Source organism: Bufo bufo, chromosome 10 (assembly GCF_905171765.1).
Source record: "Bufo bufo chromosome 10, aBufBuf1.1, whole genome shotgun sequence".
NCBI lineage: Eukaryota > Metazoa > Chordata > Amphibia > Anura > Bufonidae > Bufo > Bufo bufo.
This window is the reverse complement of record NC_053398.1, coordinates 117,207,709-117,224,965: the sequence shown is the minus strand read 5'-3', so window position 1 is coordinate 117,224,965 and position 17,257 is coordinate 117,207,709. Positions and strand designations below refer to the sequence as shown.

Sequence of the window (17,257 nt, the reverse complement as noted above, 5' to 3'; positions counted from 1 at the left end):
GACATCCTGAACGGATTTCTCTCCATTCAGAATGCATTAGGATAATCCTGATCAGGATTCTTCTGGCATAGAGCCCCGACGACGGAACTCTATGCCGGAAGAAAAGAACGCAGGTGTGAAAGAGCCCTTAATTACTTTACACAGTTTATAGTCATCTGCAAAAACTTATATTTTACTGTGCAAGCCTTTTACAAGATCATTAATAAATATATTGAAGAGAATAGGGCCCAATACTGACCCCTGAGGTACTCCGCTAGTGACAGTGACCCAATCTGTGTTTGTACCGTTTAGGGCTGAAACGATTACTCGATTGAATCGAGTAATTCGACACAAAAATCCTCGATGCAAATTTTTTGCATCGAGGATTCATTTGTGTTATGTGACCACGGAGCGGGAGTGAAGTGCTTGCTATTACTCACTGCTCCGTGATCACCTGCCGGCCCGTACCTTGATGCACTCCTCTGAGGGAAACTTTGTGCGCGCATCCAGCTGCCATGTCGGTCGGTAGTCTGCTGCCTTTCAGTATGGAGTGTTCTTCCAGCACCCCCTGAAGCCTCCTCCTCCACACACCCACTTTGGTCCGGGGCTGCAGGATGAAGAGGACGGGGGTCACCTCGCCCCCTGCCCTGATCCAGGAGGAACATGAGAGGGCGCTGCAGGAAGCCAAGGACACGGCCACCCGAGCAGATCAAGAGGGAGATCCAGAAGGACCGGCTGCAGGTGCAGGGCAGGGGCACGACCGTGGGCAGGTTAAATTCCAGGCCCTTCAAAGAGCCTATCAGAGTGGTGGGCAAGGAGCCTGCGGATCTTGATGTCAAGCATAAGCGGGACAAGATCAAGGAGGTGAGGAGCCTGGCTGGTGTAACAGGTGATGCCAGCCACTGCTGGTACCATGTGCTGACACTGGAGGATGATGGGTCACACTGGTGCAGAGGAGGGGGCGAGACTTACAGCCTAGGTGGCACTTTATGTCCTGGCTTTCTGTTGTACATGTGGGATCAGGGCTCAGTGGCAGTTTACAGCGTAGCTGGCATCTACCAGGTATGATGCTGCTCCACAGATTTTGCCTTGATGGCATTGGGGGGGGGGGGGGGGGGGGGGGGGGGTCGGGGGGGCAAGCTGATGCACTTGGGCTGATCGCACAGTGGGGAACGAAGGGTGTTGGGGACTGATGGCAGGGGATCTGATGTGTTTTTATAAAGGAAAACAGTCTATTAATTCATTTTTTCTTATTAGATTACTCTATTAATCGCAAAAATAATCAGCAGAATATTTGATTTCTAAAAATTGTTTACTGCAGCCCTAGTACCATTATACCCACCCTCTGTTTTCTATCATTGAGCCAGTTACTTACCCACTTACAGACGTTTTCTCCCAGTCCGAGCATTCTCATTTTATATACTAACCTTTTATGTGGTACAGTGTCAAATGCTTTGGAGAAGCCCAGATATACGACATCCATTGATTCACCGCTGTCAAGTCTAGAACTTACCTCCTCATAGAAACTGATTAAATTAGCTTGACATGACCGATCCCTAACGAAGCAGCCATAATAGATGTAATAGAATTACATGAAAATTAAAGATCCTATATGCCCTCGCTGTTATGGGTCCCAGTACAGATTTTCTATCCCCACATCATCAAATAATGTAACAAGGCACTATTCATTATAATTGAATATTTTAGGCATTTATTCGGTGATGGCATCAGTTTTGCAATGCATTTTAATACAAAAAAAGTCACAGGAACATAGTAGAATGACAGGTAACGATACATTAATATATAAGCTTTAACATATAATCCAAAACGGAGATGGCAAAGTACAATAGGAACATCCAGTACTTACAAGTTCCTCCAATAGGAGGAGCTCTCGTTCCATTCTCTGCTACCCGACTCTTGTACTGTCTATTGGAGAGGTTTGCAGTTTCCTCCACAAGTCTATATACAAAAATGTACAAATGTGTATATATAATATCAGCAAATATCCATCCTAATGGAAAAGGCTAGCCCTGGAAAAAGGCAAACTCCAACTCCCTTGCTTTTCCAGTCTGTTTGTTCTCAGTGCCCTACGGATCGCCTTCGCAGGACTAGGTGAACAGTTCAGCTTCTCCTGCAAAACCTTTGGCATTCATAAGGTTTTTACGCTGCTTATTTTAAAAAGACACTGATGTACAGAAGTTTCTAATTATCTATGAAAAATATGGTATACCGGCTCAGAGGAGGGTGCTCAGCTCACAACAGCTCCAGACTCCTTCCCCTTGGTTAGAGTGCATCTACTCTCCAAGAGCCATTCCACTATTATGAGAAGGGTAAGAAACCCCTGGGTTAGTGCGAAACAGCATTTTAAGGGTCCATTCAGACGTCCGTATGAACAGGTCTGCATCCGTTCCGCAATTTTGCACAGGTGCAGACCCATTCATTTTAATGGGGCTGCAAAAGGTGCGGACAGCACACCGTGTGCTGTCCGCATCCGTATTTCCGTTCCGTGGCTTGTAAAAAAGATAGAGCATGTTCTATTCTTGTCCAACAATAGGCATTTCTATCGCAGGACCAGCCATGTGCGGTCCGCAAAATGCGGAATGCACATGGGTGGTGTCCGTGTTTTGCAGATCCGCAAAACACTTGCGGACATGTGAATGGACCCTAAGGATTATCTGTTATCAGAATCAACCCTCTTTAACCAGGGATAATGCCTGGTAGAGCTGACCCAGCTGATTAAAAGCATACCTTTCTTTAGAAGATCCTTTGCGCTGTTATGTAGAAATCGGACATTAAATTAAATTCTTATGCAAATGAGAGCTTAAGTGCAACCAGGTGCACCTTCGCTCCCCAATGCTAAAGCCTTGGCCACTCCCGCTTCCCTATGATTGACAGGACCAGGCATCTGCAGCGTCCTCTTGCCTAGCCCTATAGTCCCACGCCTGCGCTATTCAGTCCACCAGCGGAGCATGCACACTACATCTGATTCTGCTTGTCCCGCTGCATAGATGACTACTGCACATATACCCCAAGTGTGGACTGCAGGGCCCAGGCGTGGGATTACAGGGCCAGGCAAGAGGACGCTGCATATGCTTGGCCCTGTCAATCAAGGGAAAGTGGCCAAAGCTGGAGTGGCTAAGGTGCACCTTGTTGCACTTAAGCTGTCATTTGCATAAGAATTTAATCTCTGATTTCTGTACAGATGTAGCAGAGTTAACAGTCACACTTGGTGCATTTTCACATCTAGTTAACTCGTTATGACTGTGACTTATCCAATACCATAAACTGGCCCCCCCCCCCCACGTGCCTGGCCCCTCACAGTGCCTCTCCTGGTCCCCGCACCGCCGCTTCTCCCCGTGTGCTGATGAAAACATCCGGTGTCGGGGAAGAGGAGCAGCCAATGGCAGACGGGGACGAGCCTCCCTAACAGGTGACATTAGGGAGGCTCGTCCCAGTCCTTGCCTGCTCCCCTTCCCCGACACCGGATGTTTTCATCTGCACATGGGGAGACGTGGCGGTGCGGGGACCAGGAGCGGTGCGGGCTAAGTATATTCCCTGTGAGGGGCAGTTACTGGTATTGGATAACCCCTTTAACTCTGCTTCATCTGTATAACAATCCTTCTTTTCTCATGGAGGAAAGCCTCTGCAAGAGGAATCTTTCCACATGTATATGGAGGGTTCGGGAGATATAGCCGTCAGCTATCTACTATGTATAGCCATCCTTATTTACTGGATCTCTGCTCTACCTAATAGAGCCGGTCATAAGTGGGAGAATCCCCCTCTATAATGCCTATATGACTAATAAGACATATGGTCAGGGGTCGTCTTTATGCTGGAAGATGCTTATCTGTAATAAAACTATGGACACTAATAAGGACTAGGAATATCTATCGTTTAACCATTTACTACCCAAATTCTTCTTGACATCTACTAGCAACTTTCAATCGGGCCCATGCACATGAATACATCCATCTCGTTACATGTACTTCATACAGTCCAATATACAAATATATGATAATCATAAAAAATAAAAAAAAGACAGGTAGGGTCCATCCCGTTCACAAGAAGTTTTTAACTCTGAGCTTGGCATGTGTGTGATCGCTCCCCATTAAAATATGTAGGAGTTACAGGAATCGACTAGAGCTCCCACTATGACTTCCATTCATTTCAATGGAGAATAGTAACACCAGTGCAACCCCCACTATGACCGGGACCCCCTTCTCAGCTGCAGGGTCCCCCTGATATGACTTTAGTAATACATGTGTAGGAAAACCACTTTAACAGGAGTCCTAATACATTCTCCATCTTGTGGTGTTTTTTTGATGATACTAAACAGTTTGTTTAATGGGATATTTGGGTAAGATGAAGTTATTTTCTATCCACAGAATAAGAGCTCGTTCACACGACCGCGTGAAGCCTGTGCTGTGGACCGCAAATTGCGGTCCGCAATGCACGGGCACCGACCGTGGCCCAGCCGCATAGGGATCGTGGACCCATTCACTTGAATAGGTCCGCGATCCCTCCGTTCCGCAAAAAGATAGAACATGCTCTAACTTTTTGCTGTGCGGAGGCACGGAACGGAACCCCAGGAAGCACTCCGTAGTGCAAATGCTGTCCGCAATACGCCAACGGGCAGCACACGTTCGTGTGAACGAGCTTTAAGGGGTAACTATTAGATCAGTGAGGGTGTAATTGCTGTGACCCCCATCCATCACAAGAAAGGGGTCCTATACCTCCAAATGAATGGGGTAACTGCTACTCTTTTCAGTCTCTGTGGGGACCTCTGGAGATGGCGCTTGCAAATCCGAGTCCACAGAAAAATCTGTCCTGCAGGCTTATCAGGTCCATGTGATGAGCTGCTCCAGTGTTTTATCTCGTAGATGTGATAGGAGGTTGATGACTACATGTGAGATTAACATCATGGCCGCTGTGTTACTCTAATCCTACACAACAAACGCTGGCAGAACCGGCCCCCGATGCAGCGTTTCTGGACTAACAGCCAACAGGTGGCCATGTTCTTTATTGTGGTGAAAGTTCCATCCACTGCAGATTTTCATCTGATAGACGACTTGGAGGTATGAACCCAAATTCTGTGACAGTCACAGGTGAGATTGCATCTCCAAAGTTACTGCCTTAACCTACTGTGCATCTTACAGTATTGGGTTTTTATGTGTGCAGAAAAAACAAAGTGCATGAAAATTGGCAAATTGCACGCACACGGTGCATATTTTATACACAAGTAAATAGATCTGCTGTGCGGATTTTAAAATCCACAGCGTTTCAATTGTTTGTGTGATTCTTTACCTTCTGTAGAGTGGTTTTCCTCATAGACTTCAATGGGATTGCTAGCAAACAAAATGCATATGAAACACACAAATACCACGATAAATAGTGCGCAGTTTGATGCTTATTTTGTGCAGATTTTCTGCATATACCGTAAATCTGCCCTGGGTGTAGGTAGGTTTAGTCCACACAGGACAGAAATTAGCCCAAAGATTTCACCCTTCTGAATGTAGCGGGAGGAAATCCGCATTACACATGCAGATTTTTCTGTGGATTCACTGCAAGTTTGTGGCATGATTTGCAGGACTGTATTATGTCCTGTGCAGGCCTATCCTTACAATGTTGTGATTGTACTGTATATGATCCGACACTGGTGATAGATGCCTTCAGTGCTTGGTATATCGCTCACCGGTCCGTAAGCACACGACTTTACTTTCTCTAGTAAAAGTAGGAGATAGAACATAGGACTAAAGATAAATCAAGTATGGTGGTATTTCACTATGTCCCCCTCTGTATATGGTGCTGCCATAACTCAAAGATTGGACCACGTCGATTGTTACTCTTTGCAGATAACATGGACTACAGATCTGTTGGTCTTTCTGGTTGCTGCACCAATGTCAGTAGTCAGTAACCCATGGCTTTCTACCTGTAGAAGTTGTGAGGGCATGCTGGAAGGTGTGGTGTCACAGCACCTGGAGAGCCATGGGATGCAGAATACTGGTTCCAACAGTAACATACTGTAATCTATGACTCCACTCAAACTCCAGATGTTAGCATGAAGTCATCTTCGCTTCTTCTGCCTTCATCTCCAAACAAGTGCAGTATTGTAAGTCTTGTCTGACAGGAGATATGCTATATATATACTTCAACAGATATCTCCATGATAACCAGAACATGATAGCAGCAACCCAGAACCAGATCTTAGCGCGGTCTCTGGCCTTAGGAAAAAAACAATGGCTGGAATACAGAAACGGACGTCGGTGTTGCCATCATAATTGTCATACACCTCAAGATTGCTGGTTTTACACAAGGATTCCCCACAGGTGTCATGGCACATGGGATGTAATGTGGCTGGTTATACGTCCTCGGCCTTGATGGGTGGGAGATTGTGGCTCTTGAAGTAATCTACCACTTGTTGTGGAAGTTCAGCAAGAACGGCTTTGGCCAGAGTTTCTTTAGGGGCCTGTGGAGTTAAGATGAAACCAGATGTTAATATTCTAGAAGGTAAAAATTGTGAACTAGGATCTGGTGCAAACAAAAATACGGCTGAATGTACTGGCAATGTCCCCAAAGCAAAACCTGCCCCATGGGATAGCTGGAGAACCCTGCCAACCCACTTTCAGTTGAGAGAGAAAACTGGTGCAGATTATCGCTACTAGATGGGAAAATAAGGGGGGCCCATTATCCAAGCTCTTCTCTATCCAGGGCCCCCAGAGCAGAGTCATGATCTCGTCTACATGCCTTCTCCAGCTTAGTCTAAGCCATGTGACATCATGTTCATCAGTCACCAGGTCTAGGCGCAGCTCAGGCCCACTGAAGTGAATGGGACTGTTCTGCGATATCAAATACAACTGTAATAAAATGGACGGCATTTTGCTTGAAGGGCAGGGGAAGGACGCAGCGCTACTGCAAGTGCTGGTGCCTTATCAAACAGCTGATCGGCGGGGTCCTGGTTGTTTGACCCCCACTGATCAGATACTGATGACCTAGCCGGAGGATAAACAGTAGAAAAATCTCAGAAAACCTTTTTAACTTACCCGAGTAGACAAACGCAAAGGCAAGACACAATGCAACAGCATTGTGCATATATAGAATGTATAGCCTAGTACTATATTCACTATATGAAATGACTGAGGTACTCAGCACGTGTATTTTGATTGAAATAATTTCTGCCTATCCATCACGGCAAGGTGACCCGAATCTGGATAGTAACCTACTATATTTAATACTTTTCACTGTGCCAACCGGCTTCTGTCACCTTGCTGTGGTGGATGGGCTCAAATGATTTAGTAGGTTGAACTTACTACTTTTCAATGTAATCCCCTTTGACTTCAATGCACTGATTTCACTTCGCCTCCAGGGATCGGATGCCCTCAGAATAGGAGACTTCTTGCTGCTGTAGGAACCCTGTTACCGCCTATTGCATTATCATCAGGAAATCGTTGACCATGCAGAAATTCCTTCAGGTTATGAAACAGAAAGTAATCATTGGGAGTCAGGTCTGGACTGTAGGGTGGATGGTTAAGCTCCATGAAGCTGCATTCCCTGATAGTAGCTTCTGATTTGCGAGATTTGTGAGCTGGCGCATTGTTGTGAAGCAGCAACACACTTGCTGACAACTTCCCATAACGTTTCTCTTTGATTGCACAGATGTCTCCAGTAATTGTTGTCTTGTGTGGCATGAATTCTAGTAATAAAACGCCTTCTGTATCCCAAAAAACTTGCCATGATCTTTCTAGCTGACTGCTGCACACAAACTTTCTTTGGTGTTCGTGACCCCCTCATGCTTCCACTGCATAGACTCTTTTTTTGGTCTCAGGATTATGGTGGCAGAGCCATGTTTTATCACCCATAATAATTTGACAATAGAAGTCGCCTGGATTTTCTTTAAGCATATCTAAATTCTCTTGGCTAAATTACTGGCAAGTCTTTTGCTCAGGTGTCAACATTCGTGGCATCCACTGGGAACTGACAATTGACATAATCAAAATATCATGAAAGATACTGGAAACTGTGCCAACTGAAATGCCTAAATCATGAGCTATAACACTGACCTGTCAATCTTCCAAAATCATGGCCTCCACTTTACAGAGCATTTCCTCTGAAGATGCTTCAACAGGTCGTCCTAAACAGGGGTCATCTTCAGTTCATTCCCTACCCTATTTATACTGCTTGGTCCAAAACTGCATCATCATCATATACAGCAATCAGCCGCTCATGGTTTTCTTTAGGATTCTTTTCTTCCTTTGTAAGTAAGGGTACTTTCACACTAGCGTTATTCTTTTCCGGTATTGAAATTCAGTAAAGGGTCGCAATACCGGAAAAACAAAATCTGTTTTGTCCTAATGTACTCTGAATGGAAAGCAATCCTCTCAGTTTGCATCAGGATGTCTTCCCTTCCGTCCCTTTTACAGTATTTGACCGGACAAAATACCGGAACAATACCGCACTTGCCGTTCCATAGAGATGTATTAATGCTGGATCCGGTGCCAAGTGTTCTTGAAATTGCTGCATCACCGGATACGGTTTTCCAGTCTGCGCCGGTATATAGGAGGAACTAGTTTCCCTTTTGATCTTTGAAAAAAAAATTAAATACCGGATTCATTATTCCAGATGATACCGGATGAGACAGATCCAGAAAACAAGGATATCAGTTTGCCGGATCCGGCAGGCAGTTCCGGCAACAGAAGTGCCTGTCGGATTCCAACAACGCTTGTGTGAAAGTAACCTAACAAAGCTCCAAATCCCGCTCTTTGTAGACCCGCAAATGTACTGCACTTGCCATCCTATCACTTAATCAGTGTTTTCATCAGACTGAACTGCTACAGTGTGTGTTGTCTGGCCAGACATGTCTTAACCTGCACAGACCAGCTCAGCTCTCTAACACTGACAGAACATGCTGGGGCAGATAATTTATTGATCGCCCCTCGTATAGCTGCTGTCTGCTCTCTCCGTGTTCCCATTTGGGCTGCTGGCAGAGAGAAGCAGACACCGTATACATGTGGAGCCTGCCTTGCCTGAAGTGAGAGACCAGATGGCACCGTGAAATTTATTACAATAGAGTAAGTCCCCATCCAGATTGAGGTCACCTTGCCGTGGTGGATGGGCTCAAATGATTTTGATCAAAATACACTTACTGAGTGCCTCAATCATTTCATATAATGAAGTACTAGTCTATATATGCAGACTGTCTTGCTTTTATCTTTGTACTCTCAGCCAACGCCCACCTGCGCATTTACTCTATTGAGCAGGAGTTGATTCTCTTTTGTCTTTGCAACCTACCTGAGTGACTCACAGCAACACTGATTGGCCAACAGCAGGGCACAATATATAGCATCCTAAATTGGAGTTCAGGGGACTGTTGCTCATATACACACTTTATAGCTAGCAACCTAATACAGCGATTAAGATATTTCCTTTTTTTTTTGTCCTCCAACTATCCTCATTGTCATGTCCAGGTTGCCTTTTTTTCTTTTCTCCTGTGCAGATTGCAGACTGTACTAGTGCTACCAAGTTTCACATTCACAATGAACATAACACGTTCCAACTTACATTACGAAACTCCCTGAATGGCACAAACTGCACAATGTCCCTCGACGCCTCCTCTCCTGTATAAGATCTGAGCATTCTGTTGTCTCCATCAAGGAATTCCATGGCTGAAAAGTCTGCGTTTCCTACCCCAATGATTATAATGGACATGGGCAGCTTAGATGCTTGTACAATAGCATGCCTTGTTTCATCCATGTCGCTAATGACGCCATCCGTTATAATTAGGAGGATAAAGTATTGCTGTCAAATTAGAGAAAACAAGACAAAGGGGTTAGTGGAGTGTGTGCCTAGCTCATTTAGTGTGTAGCAGGCGGCTTCCTCTACAGCTAACAGCTTAAAGGTGCATCGGTCACCACTATTCTACACTATTAACTGCAGTAATACAAGAGTATGACTATTTCCTATCGTCCCACGTTCTGTCGGCGCTCAGGACTGCTGTGCATGTGTACAGCAGTCCTCCCTATTGTGTTGGCACAGCACAGCAGTCCTGACTGTGTATTTCAGCGCAGTTTTTGAGTGCTGACAGCGGGGATCAGGGGCCGTACTTAATTTTAAAAAAGTGATCTGCACTCTTTATGTGCAGCACTACTCACATTACTGCAGTAAGGGATTGTGGTGACCGTTTTTTTTTTTTTTTACCGCCATTTCAGGCAAAATTGATTTGTTACCACGAAGCACAAGGAAATTCGGCTTTGTCACAAAGCAAATTTTCCCTGAAATTCGGATCGAAGTCCACTTTGGATACTTTGATTCGTTCAACACTAATGGTAAGGGTATGTTCACACACAACATATTTGACGTATATTTAGGAGTGGTATCCACAACAAAAAGCTCATCATATTCACATTATTTCTGCGCATTACACATGGAAACATCAAGAATTAATCCTATTGTGTGACAATTTACACATCTGTGGCACATCTACAAAAGGAATCTAAAAGGTCTCTATAAACTGGCCCGAACTCGGCCATTTAATCGCTGACAAGCATTTGTAGGAACGCTCGTTTGCGATGATCTGCTGGTGTAAAGGTGCCACCAATTACCTGTTCATTAGGTAAGGCTACTTTCACTCTAGCATTAGGTTTGGGGAACAGCCTGCCAGATGCATACTAACGATTGCACATGTTTGCTGCCGGAAGTCCGGCCCCATTCACTATGATGGGCCGGAGGTCCCGCCGCAGCACGGCAAACAGGCTGAGAGGCGGCCGGACAAATAGGAACAGCCTGCCGGACAAACCTAACACTAGTGAGAAAATAGCCTAATATAATGGTTTGTGCAGACACCAAAATCATTGTTTGGTATCGGCAGATTGTGCCGTCTAAACCGAACTCTGCTGCCGGCTAACAATGATTCTATATAGAAATGAGCAAAGTCATTAGCTTCCAATACTGTGGAGGAGATCGCTGCATGTAATTGCAGCATTCTTCTTCACTGATGAGCAGGCAATTGTCAGGAAGGAACGCTTCCTTCTTTACAATCGTCTGCTAAATTGCCCAGTGTAAAAGGGCCTTAAAGGGATTCTGTCATCATTTGCATATCTATAAAATCCTTTTTTAAAGAAATTAAAACCACACAGCCCTATAGGACACATATATTGCGGACATGCTAGCGGCGATCTAGCCGTGCATGTCCGCAGCTCTATAGCCCAAAACCTGATGACATAATCCTTTTAAGGCTATGTTCACTGAGTTTGACCACTAGACCGCAAACACCCAAAAAATACCTAGAGCTCAGCATGCTGCTTTTTTTTTCCTGCTTTTTTTTAAACCTCTTAAGGACACAGGGCGTACAGGTACTCCCTGATGTCCTGGTACTTAAGGACACAGGGCATACCTGTACGTCCTGTGTATTTCCGATCACCGCCGCACGGCGATCGGAACAAGGTGCCTGCTTAAATCATTGAGCAGGCACCCTGGGCAAATGCGCGGGAGGGTCCGGCGATCGCCGCAAACCGCAGGTCAATCCAGACCTGCGGTTTGCGGCTTTTACGGGTAGTTGGGGCGGGCGGTCGGCGGTGCCAACGGGTCCCCATGCGGCTGTAATGGAGACCCGTTGTCATGGAAGGCAGCGTGATGCCTTCCGGTGACGAGCCTGTGAGATCCAGCCCCCTGGATCTCACAGGCCGGAAGCTGTATGAGTAATACACACAGTATTGTCATCTTACATCACTAAAAGTACAACAGCAAGCGATCAAAAAGGCGTATGTCCACCAAAATAGTACCAATCTAACAGTCACCTCATCCCGCAAAAAATTAACCTCTACCTAAGAATCGCCTAAAAAATAAAAAAACTATGGCTCAGAATATGGAGACACTAAAACATCTTTTTTTTTTTTAAAAAAAGCTGCTATTGTGTAAAACTTTTAGGTATCGCCGCGTCCGTAATAACATGTTCTATACAAATATCACATGACCTAACCCCTCAGGTGAATACCGTAAAAAAAATTAAATAAAAACGGTGTAAAAAAAAAAAGCCATTTTTTGTCACCTTACATCACAAAAAGTGTAATAGCAAGCGATCAAAAAGTCACAGGCACCCCAAAATAGTGCCAATCAAACAGTCATCTCATCCCGAAAAAAATGAGCCCCTACACAAGACAGTCGCCCAAAAAATAAATAAAAATATGGCTTTCAGAATGTGGAGACACTAAAGAATCATTTAAAAAATGTTATGTAAAACTGAAACAAACAACCCAAAAAAGTAGTCATATTTGGTATTGTCACGTCCGTGACAACCTACTTTATAAAAATACCACATGATCTAACCTGTCAGATGAATGTTGTAAATAACAAAAAATAAAAATGGTGCCAAAACAGCTATTTCTTGTTACCTTGCCTCACAAAAAGTGTAATATAGAGCAAGCAAAAATCATATGTACCCTAATATAGTACCAACAAAACTGCCACCCTATCCCGTAGTTTCTAAAATGGGGTCACTTTTTTGGAGTTTCTACTCTAGGGGTGCATCAGGGGGGCTTCAAATGGGACATGGTGTCAAAAAACCAGTCCAGCAAACTCTGCCTTCCAAAAACCGTATGGCGTTCCTTTCCTTCTGCATCCTGCCGTGTGCCCGTACAGCAGTTTACGACCACATATGGGGCATTTCTGTAAACTACAGAATCAGGGCCATAAATATTGAGTTTTGTTTGGCTTGCTTTGTAACTGGAAAAAAATTATTAAAATGGAAAATCTGCCATGGGTGGTTTCTATTATGTAAGCCTCACAAAGTGACTTCAGACCTGAACTGGTCCTTAAAAAGTGGGTTTTGGAAAATTTCAGAAAAATTTCAAGATTTGCTTCTAAACTTCTAAGCCTTGTAACATCCCCAAAAAATAAAATGTCATTCCCAAAACGATCCAAACATGAAGTAGACATATGGGGAATGTAAAGTAATAACTATTTTTGTAGGTATTACTATGTTCTATAGAAGTAGAGAAATTGAAACTAGGAAATTTGAAATTTTTTCCAAATTTTGGGTAAATTTGGTATTTTTTTTATAAATAAAAATGAACTTTTTTGACTCCATTTTACCAGTGTCATGAAGTACAATATGTGACAAAAAAACAATCTCAGAATGGCCTGGATAAGTAAAAGCGTTTTAAAGTTATTCACACAAAGTGACACTGGTCAGATTTGCAAAAAATGGCCTGGTCCTTAAGGTGTGTCCTTAAGGGGTTAAACACGACATAAAAGCCACCTGATGAACAAAAACGTCAGTAGCAAAAAAACAAAACACTTATGTGTCTAGCATTTCATCATTGCCACAAACTTTCAGCTAACAGCTGCAGTATTTTGTTTTTTTTTAAACTCGTTTTATTGAAGTATAATAAGTAAGGCAAGTTACATCAAGACAGTGCAGGGGTAAATCCCACGCAGGGGATACAATGACATCATAATATATCTTGATGGTCCTACAACAGACCTGGAGAGGAATCCATTCTCAGATAAATATAAGAGAACATCAAAGGCAATGAGGCATAAGCTAGAGTCTGGGATCACACAGCAGGCATATGGATGACATCAGCCACAGAATACATGCATGCATTGTGTAATGTGTAATGTTAAAGGAGATGAACACCACTCTCCCCACACCTTGTGGAACTTTTGTGGGCATTTTCTGTGAATAAATACAATTTCTCCATACTCACAGCGTGATTGACCAGTGATTTCCATTAACAGCTGCAGTTTTAACGGCAAAAAATGCACCAAAAACCGCAGGGGCTTTACCAGGTAAGTTAAAGGAGTTATGCAGTGTTCTAATATACTTTGTGTGTTCGATGACTAATTACCTGTCAGTGAATGGAAACATTATTGTTTACATCCAGACAATGAAACCCTATTTGGATCATGTCCAAGTGCAGGGCTCGTTACAAGTGAGAGCGCTGACACACTGTAACAGCTGTGCAACTGTCAGCTCCACTCGGACGTGGATACAGGAGTAGTGTTTACAAGCAATATGCATTGCCTGAATATATGGGGAGAATATCATAAGAGGTGAATTCTCTTACAGTATATATCTTAGGTTAAGCTAGGGTTACTGTCCCTTTAATCCTTACCCTGCTAAGGACGGAACTCATATGCCCTCCAAGGTTGGCACTTCAGGAGCCAAGGACATATGTCCTTTAGAAACCGGTACCTGCAGCTTACAACCCTGACCCGAACTCTAAGGCCCCTTGCAGAAGAGTGTGTCGCTGCGAGCCCGCAGCGCAGCTCCTGGCCTGACCTCCCAGCACTGCCGGGGTCACATAGCATTATATTGATTTATGATGTTATGTAACCCATCAGTTCTGGAATGTATTGGATAACACTGACAGCATTATGTCAGTGTCATCTAATACATTCCAGAACTCTAAGGCCTCTTTCACACGGGCGTTGCGGGAAAATGTGCGGGTGCGTTGCGGGAACACCTGCGATTTTTCCGCGCGAGTGCAAAACATTGTAATGCGTTTTGCACTCGCGTGAGAAAAATCACGCATGTTTGGTACCCAAACCCGAACTTCTTCACAGAGGTTCGGGCTTGGGATCGGTGTTCTGTAGATTGTATTATTTCCCCTTATAACATGGTTATAAGGGAAAATAATAGCATTCTGAATACAGAATGCAAAGTAAAATAGCGCTGGAGGGGTTAAAAAAAAATTAAACAATTTTTTAACTCACCTTAGTCCACTTGATAGTGCAGCCGACATCTCCTTCTGTATTCTTTCTTTAGGACCTGGGTAAAGGACCTTTGATGATGTCACTCCGGTCATCACATGATCCATCACCATGGTAAAAGATCATGTGACGTACCATGTGATGACCGGAGTGATGTCATCAAAGGTCCTGTAACTGTATTTAATGCTCACCACAGGTCCTATTCAACAAAGGAGACAGAAGGAGATGCCGGGCTACGCGAGCAAGTGGATTAAGGGGAGTTAAAGGGTTTCTGTCACCCCACAAAACTCTTTTTTTTTTTTTTTTGGATAGTTATATTCCTTATAGCGCGATATAGGAGAATATAATAGTCTTACTTACTTTCATGCGGCCGATTCTTTAGAAAACGAAGTTTTATAATATCTAAATCAGGGCTCTACCAGCAAGTAGGGCGTCTACTTGCTGGTAGCCGCAGAAGAAAACCGCCCCCTCGCCGTGTTGATTGACAGGGCCAGCCGTGATCTCCTCCTCCGGTCGGCCCTGTCAGTATTTCAAAAATCGCGCGCCTCTGGTCATTCGGCGCAGGCGCTCTAAGATGAGGAGGCTCGTCTCCTCAGCACTCCCTCAGTGCGCCTGCGCCGATGACGTCTTCTCTTTCGGTGATGTCATCGGCGCAGGCGCACTGAGGGAGTTCTGAGGAGACGAGCCTCCTCATCTCAGAGCGCCTGCGCCGAATGGCTGGCCCTGTCAATCAACACGGCGAGGGGGCGGTTTTCTGCTGCGGCTACCAGCAAGTAGACGCCCTACTTGCTGGTAGAGCCCTGATTTACATATTATAAAACTTCGTTTTCTAAAGAATCGGCCGCATGAAAGTAAGTAAGACTATTATATTCTCCTATATCGCGCTATAAGGAATATAACTATCCAAAAAAAAAAAAAAAAAGAGTTTTGTGGGGTGACAGAAACCCTTTAAATTATTTTTTATATTTTTTTAACCCCTCCAGCGCTATTTTACTTTGCATTCTGTATTCTGAATGCTATTATTTTCCCTTATAACCATGTTATAAGGGAAAATAATAATGATCGGGTCTCCATCCCGATCGTCTCCTAGCAACAGTGCGTGAAAATCGCACCGCATCCGCACTTGCTTGCGATTTTCACACAACCCCATTCATTTCTATGGGGCTTGCGTTACGTGAAAAACGCACAAAGAGGAGCATGCTGCAATTTTCACGCAACGCACAAGTGATGCGTGAAAATCACCGCTCATGTGAACAGCCCCTTAGAAATGAATGGGTCAGGATTCCGTGCGGATGCAATGTGTTCACCTCCCGCAACGCATCCGCGCGGAAAACTCGCTCGTGTGAAAGGGGCCTAAGGCTACTTTCACACTAGCGTTTTTCTTTTCCGGCGCTGAGTTCCGTCCTAGGGGCTCAAATCCGGAAAAGAACTGATCAGTTTTATCCCCATGCATTCTGAATGGAGAGTAATCTGTTCAGGATGCATCAGGAGGTCTTTAGTTCAGTCTTTTTGACTGATCAGGCTTTTTAGAAAAATCGTAGCATGTTGTATTTTTACCTCCGGCCAAAAATCCGGAACACTTTGACTGAACGCCGGATCCGGCCTTTTTCCCATTGACTTGCATTAACGCAAGATCCGGCGCCGTGTGTTCTGTCAAACCGGATCCAGCTTTTGCATGTTAAACCCGAAAAAAAAATTAAAGTCCATAAATGGCGGATCCGTTTTTTCGAATGCATTTTTTCATTGTGATCAAAATCCTGATCAGGATTCAAATGTAATCCGTTTTCGCACGTATTTCCGTATCCGGGGGGCAGTTCTGGTGTCAGAATTGAACGCCGGATTCAAACAACGCTAGTGTGAAAATAGCCTAAGGGTTATATAGCTTCATAAATCAATATAATGTGATGTGACCCCGGCAGTGCTGGGAGGTCAGGCCGGTAGCTGCGCAGCAGACTCGCAGCATGACCTACGCTCATCTGCAAGGGGCCTAAAATCTGTATTTCCAGTTGTATCATGGCTAGCACTGCTTGGTTTAAAGTTTAGATTGTCACATCTCTAGCTTCTATACAGCCTGAGACAGACCAAGTGACACTATCCCCCTATGATCTCAGCCAGCATGCAGCAGGAGGACGTGCTAACAGGCTGCGGGGAAAGGGGGAGAGACACAGATCCTCCTCTACTGCATTTCTGTGCATGTTATCAATCCCCCTTCTCGTCAAACAGACAGCACACTTGCTCTCTGTCACATGGGGTTTTATTTTCTACAGAAAGCAGTGAGAAGATGATCACAGACCCACCTAGTCACCCTCTCTGCATAGTAACTGTACCTGAGTTGGCTGCAGAAAACTAAGGGCAGCTGTAATTTATGGAAGGGACTGGTGGTCACTGGACTCTGCTGCCCTGCTGAACTGGATGTCTGACTACTCTCTGTGACACTCAAGGCCGTGCACGTGGAAGGAAGAGAAACTGAGCTCCCAGGTTCTTCTCCCCCTTCCCCCCTCCATGACACTCACCCTTGCCCTCATCTTTATTTTCATTGGTGGGGCAGTGGCTGAAATCCTTACAGTCCCTC

General features: G+C 44.6%; 1 protein-coding gene across 1 annotated transcript in view; it reads right to left on the bottom strand.

Annotated features, from left to right (window-relative positions):
* Positions 1 to 4,805: 4,805 nt before the first annotated feature.
* The window catches only part of CPNE2 (copine 2), a 98,093-nt gene continuing 85,641 nt past the window's right edge, over positions 4,806 to 17,257 (bottom strand). Inside the window, exons 15-16 of the mRNA XM_040410674.1 lie at positions 9,535 to 9,771; positions 4,806 to 6,445 (exon numbers count right to left, since the gene is read on the bottom strand). Of these exons, the coding sequence (XP_040266608.1) occupies positions 6,338 to 6,445; positions 9,535 to 9,771 (345 nt within the window). The 3' untranslated portion in view covers positions 4,806 to 6,337. The remainder of the gene's footprint in view (positions 6,446 to 9,534; positions 9,772 to 17,257) is intronic.